Below are 10,594 nucleotides of genomic sequence, written 5' to 3' on the forward strand. Positions count from 1 at the left end.
GCTTTTGGAACGGCATCACATTGCCGTGTCAAATGGGGATTAAGCCAAGTACGAAAGTTTCAGGGCATTTGACTGGAACGCTTTCACGCAACTGCTGCCTCAAGGGTGGTGAATACGCAGAGACAATCAGCAGGTTGGGCTTGTAGCTGGATTTGATGATTGTTTTCCTCGACTCCTCAACTATGGGAACGTCTCGAAAGCCTCCAAAGTCATTGGATTTACCTACGGGCATCAGGAGAACTTTCGAACTACAGGACAATTCCTGGACAATCCCAGCGCAATCGTCGTGGACACGCTCCAGAACAGTCAAGAGTGCCTCTTCCTTCTCCAACAACAAAATCTTGGAGCGCATGCCGCATTCAAGACTTCTGCGCGGAGGGACCAAAGACATCGAGCGAAAGTCGACACTGATATCAATCTACGGAGTACGACTCGGAGCCCTTTCATCTTTGTACGCGACCCGTAACACTCATTACAATGAGCCTGGGCACGACAGCAACTTTACTTTCCAATGATAAACTACAGCTTGTGGTCATAGGCAGGTACAACTCGAACCATTTGTGATGACTATCAGAGGGGTATCCAGGATGATTGCTTAAGATGCCAAATCTCGTGTCGGCGTGATATAAAATGCGGAGACTGCCCCTAGCCATCTCACGTAGCTTCCTCTCCTCCACGTTTCCGAATTTTGAGACTAGCTTTGCGAGGATCCGGGGCCTCGAAGACCTCGTTCAATTCTTCCAAGGTACGTCCCTTAGTCTCAACGAAGAAAAAGTAGATAAAAGCGAACTCAAAGCAGTCCCAGAACACGAAGAAGACATAGAACCAGTACTCGATCTGCAGGCCGCTGTGAGGAACATAGCTCCAGGCGAAGGAATGGATAGACTTACATCCCGCAAAGCAACCGGGGCTGCAAAGGTATTAACAAACCCGGCAGTGCCGGCGGTCAACTGAAAAACGCCCATGCCCTTGGCACGCATGTCGTTGGACATGACCTCGCCAGGATAAATGGGTTGCATAGACGTAAAAGCAAAGGCAAAGACTACGCCAAAGATGTAGATGAAGGCGATAGACGCGGCCGATGCAGTTGTGCTGCCGTCATGCACGAACTTGGCCGCTGTACCCGCCGTGATGGCTAGGCATATGGCCATGCCGGCGGTCGAGCCCAGGAACATCTTGCGCCGGCCAATTACATCGTGGAATCGACTTCCGGCTGTTGCTGCAATCCAACCCGTTAAAGCGTAGATGATATTCAAAAGGAGCTGCGTGTTGGTATCTGTGACGCCCACGTTTTTCCAAGAGCATTGGGAAGGTAGTAAGAGGCGACGCTATAAAAGTCAGTTTGGCATTCTCAGAAAAAGTGGTAGAGTGACGAACTTGTTCCCGGAAAACTGTCCGAACCAATTGAAGGCCACATTCAGCATCAGTCGGTATCGTCGGGACCGTGACTTGACAAAGACAGAGAGATCAAAAAAGTCTCTCCAATGCGTAAGACCCTCTTCCTTTAGGTTCCGAGTCATTTCATGCATCTCCAAAGCCACGAGCGGGTGTGAGGCATCGCCGTTGGCGTGGTACTCCACAATAAAGGCCTGAGCTTCCGCATGGCGATCCTTCGCAATCAACCTACCAATTCATGTCAGCAAGGAATTAAGGATCGGCAACATGACAGGCTTCAGACCATCGTGGTGACTCCGGTATCAACCAGATTCCCAAGGCGACGAGTCCCGGACAAACCATTTGCAGCCACAGCGGAAGACGCCAGTCCAGATTGCCTTTGTGGGCGAGATGCAGGTGCGCTCCATAGACCGCGGACGTCGCGAGAATCGAGCCCTGTACTAAGAGACTTAGAAAATCCAGCTAACAACCCATCATTCTAATAGCGACGTACGCAATAGTATAGCGTGTTGAACATTCCCGCCAGAGTACCACGGTATTGGGGCGGCGCAATCTCGACGAGAAGCAAGGGTGATGCCGTCTGTGCAAAAGTTGCAAAGAAAGATAGCAAGAATCTCCCAAGAATAAAAATGTCGAGCGTCTTTGCCTGCTAATAACTATCGTCCCAATGCAGACGCCGATGACGCCAATGAAGATGTGCATTCGCCGTCCACTCCAGTCAGCTGCCCACATGAAGAGAGCCCCGGCCATTTGACCGACCTTGGAATTCCGTCAACACCCTCCTTTCTTCTCCAGCTCGTGCACATACCTGATAGATTGCAAAGACAATTCCGGTGCTGACCGAGCCACCTTCCGGAAGGTTGTAGTGTCTGGTATAATTCGGCAGAGCGTTGATTGAACCCATGAGACTGCCATCGTACCCTGGAGCAAAACCAATGTCAGCCATTTCGCATGTTCTGTTCAGCAAGCCGCAACACGCGGCACACCGTTCATGGTCGAGCACAGGAAAATCAGCGCCGATATTAGGTACAGTTTTATGTATCCCCGGCCCCATGGATTCGGCTTATGTTTTTCCATGATATCGGCCAAGGTCAGCGGCTCGTGCTGCTCCTTGCCGTCGAGCGAATGCTCGACATGATTATACTCTGTCCCTTCTTTTTCTTTTTCTCCCTTTGTCGCTGAAATTGAAGCTTTTACTGTTGTTTAGTGGCCTAGCGAAGATGGTTGAAGGAAGAGGGGGGATCTTGAGAGGGACAGACGCATGGGTGGCATTGACATTTCCTCATTAATGTTCGTATGTATTCTACAACGCCAACGGCCTAATCAGCGGGGGAAATGGGCCATCATCCATGACGCCGGGATTTTCCAGATGGTGCTGGAGTACGGAGTATGGGGAGAGCTGGTGTGGAGCTTACTGGGGTGTGACGGACGAACAGTGCGGAGGTAATTTACACCCCGGTAATGTCCGTTAACTTACTAGCGTGAGCTTCAAGATGACTACTACATAGTAGTACCTAGGTACGGTACCAGGTAGCGACCTAGGTAGATTCCATATGCCATTTGGAAAACTCGTAAGGACCTACCTGTTACTACTCAATTGCATCGGGAATGCCAGGTGTGCTCTTAGTGAGATTCATCTGCATGGTACGGCTGGAAACGTTTAGGCAGTAGTACTACAGTAGCCACCTTGATCAGCAGTGAGGAAGGTTTCCAATCTGTCGACATAATCAACTCGGGTACTAGATACTCGCAGTCTTGAAACACGACTCAGCAAAGAGCTGTTGAGCGATACTTTATGGTGAAGTCCAAAATGCGACTGTGTTTCCTTAGCTTGCACAGTATTAGCACGCGTCAGCAATCCTATTCAGGTCACGCACTTCTGGATGTGCATCCAGGAAGCTCGAGGCTAGCTCTTGTGGGCACAGCAACAGAAATTGATCCCATCCACGCGTCATGAGGCTCTAGAAAACTACTACTCCCTGTGCCAGAGAGCTGTCCAGGTCAAATAGTCCCTGACAACCCTAACGTTTTCGGCGTGGAACAAGAGAAAAGAGCGCAAACACAACAGATGGCGCCAGGCTTATCCATTCTGCTGGAACTCGGTGAATTTGAAACTCCAGCCAAACAAAGCTAAGCCAAACCCCAAGGCATGGCCTTCTACCTACCTATGTATTCCTCCACAAGATAGCATTCCCGATCTGCCGAGTACGGATACCCCGACGGGTGGTGAGAACAAGTACTTGTTACAATCTTTCAATCTTTTTGTATTTCACTGTAATAGTATTACTTTTCCACACAGCGCTAACACGCACTTTTCGAATCTCCGTGCCGGATAAGTCAAGTGCCGGGAACAGTGCCGTATGTGCTAACTGTTTTTGGAACGGAATTATCATATGCCGTTCCGGATCTGGACTAGCGCGGTTCTCGGTTAGCGGAGGGTCGACTCCGAACTTGGGAGTGCGTCGATCATTTGATCTCGGTCGAGAATACATACATATACCTAATAGACTTTCGGACAGCTTTCCACGCAAAATGTTGGTAACGAAGGCGAACTATGTTGGATTACGATTCGATCAGTTGACATGGTGCAAAGAGAGGGAGATGCCGGTCAATTCATCTTCTCAAACAAGTTGTTAGACTTTCACAAGGATCATAGTAGCAACTCGGCTCTCTCAATCGTAGTGGAAACTGCCGAGTATGGAAGTACAGAGTACTCCGTACAATAAAGAGAATCTCACCCTGTCAAAGCAGTATCCCAATTCAGCATCGACTCCCACGCATAATCATACTCGAATCCCGCCGTGGCCAAATCCCACAGGCCCAAATCCAATGAGCTCAGATCCGGAGGCCCCTGCATCTGCCGATCCCCAGCGTCCGGTTCAAGGACCGACTTGCTCGCGTCGTAGATGCTTTTGACAACATCATGGGAGCGTTCGGCAGTACCATGTCCCTCCATACCCATGAACGTCTTGAACGCCTCCAACGCGTTCTCGATCGCTCGCTGACACAGCGCCGTCTCGGGCCGGTTCGGGAAAGCAATGATCATGAGTAGCGGCACCAGGCACGCTTGGTACAGATACCACGTGCTACCCCAGAGCCATACGGGGTCCGAAACAACGGACGTAGTGATAAGGTCGATAGCTTCGATGCTCAGGGCCTCACAGCGGAGGATCGCGTTCCGGTCTCCGTCACTGATGCACTCGAAGGGCGTCCGCTGCGCTGCGTGTCGGAGGAGAAGGGGGCGGTAGATGAGAATTAGAAGGTTCATGTTTCTGTTTTTCATGAATTCTCGGGCGACAAACACGCTATGTGGACATGGGCCCTCCCACGGCACAATGGCGGCTTGAGTCTGTGATTCCCAGCTTGCCAGCGCAGAATCGTACTCGATCATGTCGGCGATAGACAGGGTGTCTCCCTGGGCAAATCGGTCCTGGACGCTCGTCGCCAGCCGGCAGAATTCCACACTCGCGCGCAGGGACAGGACGGGGAATTCTCCAGTGTCTGTATGAGGGAGTTGAACATCCATAGTTGCCGGATCCCATCGGCCAAAGATGGGCCGTCCTAGGGTCATCGACGCCCAGGTGTCCATGCAAAAGAGACTCCACCATGTCCTCCGACGCGTCTCGACGGGTGAGACCGAATCTTCCGGCTCAGTAGCAATCTGAGTCCCGCCAGGATCGGATTCTCGGTGCAAGCCAAGCGCGGACGCCATTCGAAACGCGGCCCCCATGACAGAGTTGGCCATGTTGGGGGTGTTACGGAAATGTAGATAGTATCCGCCGAGCAGGCACAGCGCCTGGAGACTGTCAATGCTGCCAGACCCAAAGATCTCGAGGCCAATGACCCGCCGGGCACGTTCGTAGTATCGCCGACTGGACTCGTTGTCGCGCTGGCTGGTGGCTGCAATCGATCCGACGGCCAACACCATGCTATGTAAGGCCAGCCACGCCGAGTCTTTGCGTCTGCCACTGGCATGCAGTCTGCGGAAGCGGAGCTCGTCCACCATCGGGGTGATGTAATGGAACGTAGCAAAGTAAGCGTCAATACAAGCATTCTCGTCCACTGCTGCTTGGCTGTGTGACGATCTAATGCTACTCGGCGAGTCCGCCGACATGGTCTGGTGCTTCAAGGATTGCGCCGACAGTCTCAGGTCTTGGAAGAGCTTCATCTTGACGGCGGGGGAAAGATCGACGATGAGTCGGAGGATTGATCGCACCGAGGAGATCCCCAAACTCGACCGTTCCCGCTCCAGAGACAGCGAATAACTGTTGACATCGTCGTAAACGCTAGTGGATTGGTGTCGAAATTTGTCGGGTTCTTCCATTTCTCCTTCGTCGTCTTCCTCTGGGGATCCTTGGTCATCTGATCTGGGTCCAGAGACTTGTTCCCAAGATCGGTCAAGTTCGTCATTCCTCATGATCTGAAGAAGTTCTTCCCGAGATAAATGCACCAGGTCCTCGGGAGATCGCGATGGGAACAGCTTTTTCAGCACTTGATGGCTCGCATCAGCCACTCGTGCGAGCTGGTGAGGCGATCTACATGACGGTCAGCACCTGATGATGCATCTCCATTGATTACAGGTCCACCGGTATGAGAGGAATTCAGTACCTTGCTGATGCCTGCCGTCTGGCTCGCTTCAGATAAATACATCGATCCTTGACCCTATACCAGGTGCAACTGCTGCAGGGCTGCCCTCCATCGCACCGGATCTTCCGTCGCCTACACTCAGCACATGATCGATTGATTCTCTCCTGGCGAGATCGAGCAGATTTGCGCACTTCATTTTCATTTCCCGCTGACGGCTGACTGGGGAAGGTCGTAAACATGGTGAACAGGCCAGTGGAATTGCAATCCGTTCGGTGCCATTGGAGCTAGTGCTAGTCTTGATCGACAAAATCAATTCTGCGGGGAGAGTTCGGAGTCCGGAGACGTCGCCTTCATCTCCACCGAGGCTTTATGTGGACCAAAAAATCAGCAACAGGACCCAGCCAATGCACTTGGCCACAAATACTAGGTATTTAGTCACTTCTGGTATCAACAGATCAGAATACACAGACCCTGTCAGGGATGGCGTATTTTATCAAGCCCAACGATCAAGGTAAACGGGTATGGATTCGGATACAACTCAAAACTCAGACTCCCGGAAGAATTTGAACTTATTCAATTGCCTACAACGATCAATCCTTCATACAACGATGAATCATGTACGTCTGCTTGGGACACAGCAAGGCTTGAACGAAAGAAAACGATTCGATGATTACCGAGTACATGCCAGGTACATTGAGGGGAGACCTAGAGGAGGGAGGATCGATGGACACCTATAATCTACCACAGTATGTAGTTCTCCATTCCTGCATGCATAAGATCCAAATGGCCTCTCATGCCTTTCGTCGAGACTGAGATGTCATAGGTATCCAATAAGTGGATGTTTGCTGGTGATTTCTTTGGGTCGTCTTGGTAAAGTGAGGCGGCGGGATTGTTCCGGAGATTGAGACTTCTTTCATTGCCCTTCAGATCTCTACTCTCTGACCCTCGTCGTATCTCATGAATCGTGTCAATCGCTGATCAAATCAGCGGACCGACACGTCGCCCCTGACGAGGATGATGGCAAGCACATCCAACGAGGTGTCCTCGACTTTGCCGCCTAGCATACGATTTGCAAAAGGCAAGTCGTGCTTTCATCTCTCTAGCAATTTTTGCCTCTCTCAGCGATGACCGAAAAGCTCAATCGGATCAAAGTCGTCCTCGTCGTCTTCGAGTTCCGGTTCATCCAAAGAGTCTTGTTCATCGTCAACTTCCTCCTCCTCCTCCTCTTCTTCTTCCTCTTCATCAACCTCTTCAAAATCGCTGTCATCGTCACTGATGATTCTCCAGCCCCGTCGGAAGAATGAATATCTTCCCAAGGGCGAGCTGGCCCAGAACCCCGTCGAGCTGTTCTCGTCTGCGCTCTGCCGAGAGAATATCGATGGCGACCATGACGAGTCACGCTCACGCTCGCGAGACATCTCAAAGTAGTTGCCTACTCTCGGAGTTATGGTTCGCGCGCGAGGGAAACGAGACAAAGGCTGCGATTCGACTGACGTGCTCAGCGGCGGGCCAAGGAGGACTTCAGTGGCCCGCTGATTGACAGACTCAGCCAGGTTGCCAGCCTCGCAGCTTCCAGATATTGCTTGGGGTGATCGAACTCGAGAAAACGTTTCGTTCTCCAAGCCATCTTCATCAGCACCGAGGAGCCTGATTTGCACTGTGTTGTAAGACTCGCAGCTGCGCAAGGTCAGCTTAGCCTCCGAAATCAAGAACAAGGCACATACAGGTCGCACTTCAACCCCAGCCAATGGTACTTAACCGCACCTTTGGCGCCACAGTCATTACAATGAATCAGTGCCTTGGTGTCCCGAAACTCGGCAGGCATTGGCTGGCTTTCGATAGTACGATCGAGATTTCTGAACTGGGCTTCCATATTCATGATAGTCTTGCTGCAAATTGGACAGCGGTAGGAGGATTTCGAATATTCCAGATAGCATTTCTGATGTATACTGTGCCCACACCGCATAAAAACCACGGTATCGGGCGATGTAAACATGTAGTCGCCGCAGATAGGGCAGTCACACTGCGTGGACTTCTCGATACATCGATGCGTTTTCTGAATAGAGATCGTAATGCATACGCCGCAAGTCTACATCATTGTCAGGAAACATGCCAAAGCACATCATTGGAAGTCAATTACCTTGCAGTGGACGAAATCCTTTCCGAGTCCCTGCCCGACGCGACATATGCCGCAGTCGTGGCAATGATAAATGCTCTTCGAGCTGTCGTTGTCCCACAGCTTGCATACGCCGCAGTAATACGATGCGGCGCGTGTCCCACATTCTTTGCACCATTGTGCCGCGGGCTGAGGGAGACCGCAGACCATACAGAGCATATTTTCGGTCTTTCGTCTCTCCAATGTGTGATCTTCCGCCTCGTCATGGCAGAAGCGGCACGTGTACCACTTCTTACATGTGTAGCATTGGAGTTTGACATTTCGCCTATAGTGTTGACAGCCCAATATGCTTTCCTCCTCGTCCTCGCCAGAGGAGTCATCTGATGGGGCGTCGTTGCCCCGTGAGTCCTCCTGTGCAGGTTTGTTCCCATCCTCATGAGCGTGATGTGGGAAGAACGTTGGCTCCAAATCTTCAGGAGATAGATTATACACCTCGTGGATGCGTGCCCTCCGGGTCGGAGAAACCGGGCCCAACGATAGCCTGTCCGTAGAGCGGCGATTGCGGAGACTCGTTGGCGTCGATGGACTCTGTGGTGACCTGGAAGCCGGCGGCGACTGAGAGCGGGGAACTGATCGGGACGACTTGTAGTAGCTCGCGGTCATCAATTCATGGATCAATCGCGCCTTTTCGGTCGAGCTCGCTTGTTTATCTCTGATTGCGTGGATCTGCTGCCGCAACTCGGACATGCCATCATCTTCGGGCAGCTCCCGCAATTGCTGATGTTCACCCCCCTCTGCATCTTGGTGGTGCGATTGTGTGGCCTGTACCATTGTAGACACCTCCCTCTCCTCGACTCGCGAGATGTCCCCAGCGGTTCGACAGGCAGCGACTGTGGCGCTGAGGCGGCATTACCAGCAGGAAAATACAACTGGATTTCACCGGAGGTTCTTGAAACGGAGTGAGAGATTTCTCATCGATGGATCTTGCCTTGGTGGAGTGTTGCAGAGTTGGCGACTCCACGTGAACAGAGAGTCGGAGACGACGAGTGTGGCTCGGTGCTCATGTAAGCGGTCCGCGGTTGACGCCACCGAAGATGAGCTGATGCGTTGATTGGGATTACTGTACGGAGTACTAGTAAAACAATGGCAATCTCGAAGATGAATTCTCTCATGAGCAATTCTCGACCGATGATTTTGGAGCTGGAGAGGGAATGAATATTCTTAGCCACCCCGCAGACAAAGATCAAAAACTTTATTCCAATACTGTACTCCGTAATGTAGTATGCTATGCATGGGAACTACTTTCATGTGAAAGGATCCAAGTTGCTGCTGCAATGGCGATGACTGGGACAAGAATACTATTCTACACTTGTTTTTTTTTTTTTTTCCCTTTTCTAGACTCGTACATCCATTATGCTTTCAATGGCTCATTGTCGGAGGGTCTCTGGCTCCCCGACCCTTAGGAACTCATCCCCAATAATGATGATCGAGCGGAGCCGAGACGGTACTCTGTCCTTCAGTTGTAGCCTCTACACAATTATGAATTCAAAAAGAACCTTGACAGACCCTCCTTGTCTGCACCACCACGGAGTGTCGAGTGTTCCCGTCGCTTGTCTCATGAATGTCACAGCTGATGCTGCTGCAAGGATCATGGCATTGCAGCCACCCGACAGTACTGGATGCGACTAATGCGACTGGGCCAAACCAGGAGCCATTGCTCGCTTGACAATCCGCATCCGGTCGCCGCTTAGCAAAGTCATCGCAGACAGGTGCCGAGGGTCTCATTCAGCATCTTTACTGTCTCATCGATATGCTTATTTGTAGATTTGTACAAGTAAACATGTTCAGGAGTGAGTCTCTCCAGCATACTGATCCCATCAGTGACATTGCTTTGGCAGACTTTTTCTTTTTCGGCCGGATCACCTACAAGCTTCTGTGTACCTGTGCTTCTGGGCGCTCCCAGTAACGCACCATCAGCAAGTTCTTGACAATCCTGTGCTCGAATCCCGTGCAGTCTGCGGCGTGTTGCAAAAATTGCAGTGTTCTGGCTACCTTGTCCGGATCGAAGTCGGACGCCGGGCTTGATCGAAAAGCCGAACGGATAACATCGCGAAGCACGTAGCGCTGGGGCTTGGCGTATCTGATAGCCTGCAAGCCTTTACGATATAAGTGTCGATAGGCGTGGGGGATTGTTTGCGGACCAGCCATCTTTTCGAGCTGGAGTTGCAGAATCACTCCCAGTCTCTGAATGTCAGGTATCAAAAGCTGGGGACAAAACTGTCGCGAAAACAGATCCATTACGGTATCTACCTACCTAAACCAGTTTAGTGTGTATGTGTCTTGAGAAAAGTCATGGTCCGATTGGCTGCCTTCCAGCTTGAACCAATCAAAGCGCGACGAACCAGCAACGCCTGACCAAATCTTCCGAATCAGACAAGGTTCTTCCCCAAACTGGGCATCCATCGTCCAGGTCTCCCACAGGGCCACAACCCGTTG

General features: G+C 51.4%; 5 protein-coding genes across 5 annotated transcripts; all 5 read right to left on the reverse strand.

The window, feature by feature from the left end:
* Nucleotides 1–654: 654 nt before the first annotated feature.
* On the reverse strand, nucleotides 655–1,175 carry VTN31DRAFT_4042 (uncharacterized protein; the record flags this gene model as incomplete). The annotated part of the gene is made up of 2 exons (XM_069404387.1): nucleotides 655–837; nucleotides 891–1,175. The coding sequence occupies 2 exons, from the start codon at nucleotides 1,173–1,175 to the stop codon at nucleotides 655–657; spliced, it is 468 nt and encodes a 155-aa protein (XP_069261365.1).
* A 346-nt stretch (nucleotides 1,176–1,521) lies between these two features.
* VTN31DRAFT_4043 (uncharacterized protein) lies at nucleotides 1,522–2,449 on the reverse strand (the record flags this gene model as incomplete). Its single annotated transcript, XM_069404388.1, has 4 exons — nucleotides 1,522–1,623; nucleotides 1,679–1,835; nucleotides 1,889–2,154; nucleotides 2,204–2,449. 4 exons carry the CDS (start codon nucleotides 2,447–2,449, stop codon nucleotides 1,522–1,524), a joined length of 771 nt encoding a protein of 256 aa, XP_069261366.1.
* A 1,680-nt stretch (nucleotides 2,450–4,129) lies between these two features.
* Nucleotides 4,130–6,221, reverse strand: VTN31DRAFT_4044 (uncharacterized protein; the record flags this gene model as incomplete). Its single annotated transcript, XM_069404389.1, has 2 exons — nucleotides 4,130–5,930; nucleotides 6,004–6,221. 2 exons carry the CDS (start codon nucleotides 6,219–6,221, stop codon nucleotides 4,130–4,132), a joined length of 2,019 nt encoding a protein of 672 aa, XP_069261367.1.
* Nucleotides 6,222–7,100: 879 nt separating this feature from the next.
* VTN31DRAFT_4045 (uncharacterized protein) lies at nucleotides 7,101–8,929 on the reverse strand (the record flags this gene model as incomplete). Its single annotated transcript, XM_069404390.1, has 3 exons — nucleotides 7,101–7,659; nucleotides 7,707–8,071; nucleotides 8,123–8,929. The coding sequence occupies 3 exons, from the start codon at nucleotides 8,927–8,929 to the stop codon at nucleotides 7,101–7,103; spliced, it is 1,731 nt and encodes a 576-aa protein (XP_069261368.1).
* Nucleotides 8,930–9,854: 925 nt separating this feature from the next.
* On the reverse strand, nucleotides 9,855–10,306 carry VTN31DRAFT_4046 (uncharacterized protein; the record flags this gene model as incomplete). The annotated part of the gene is made up of 2 exons (XM_069404391.1): nucleotides 9,855–9,966; nucleotides 10,026–10,306. 2 exons carry the CDS (start codon nucleotides 10,304–10,306, stop codon nucleotides 9,855–9,857), a joined length of 393 nt encoding a protein of 130 aa, XP_069261369.1.
* Between the last annotated feature and the right edge of the window lie 288 nt (nucleotides 10,307–10,594).

This window comes from Thermomyces dupontii (genome assembly GCF_041956625.1).
Source record: "Thermomyces dupontii strain NRRL 2155 unplaced genomic scaffold VTN31scaffold_3, whole genome shotgun sequence".
Classification (NCBI taxonomy): domain Eukaryota; kingdom Fungi; phylum Ascomycota; class Eurotiomycetes; order Eurotiales; family Trichocomaceae; genus Thermomyces; species Thermomyces dupontii.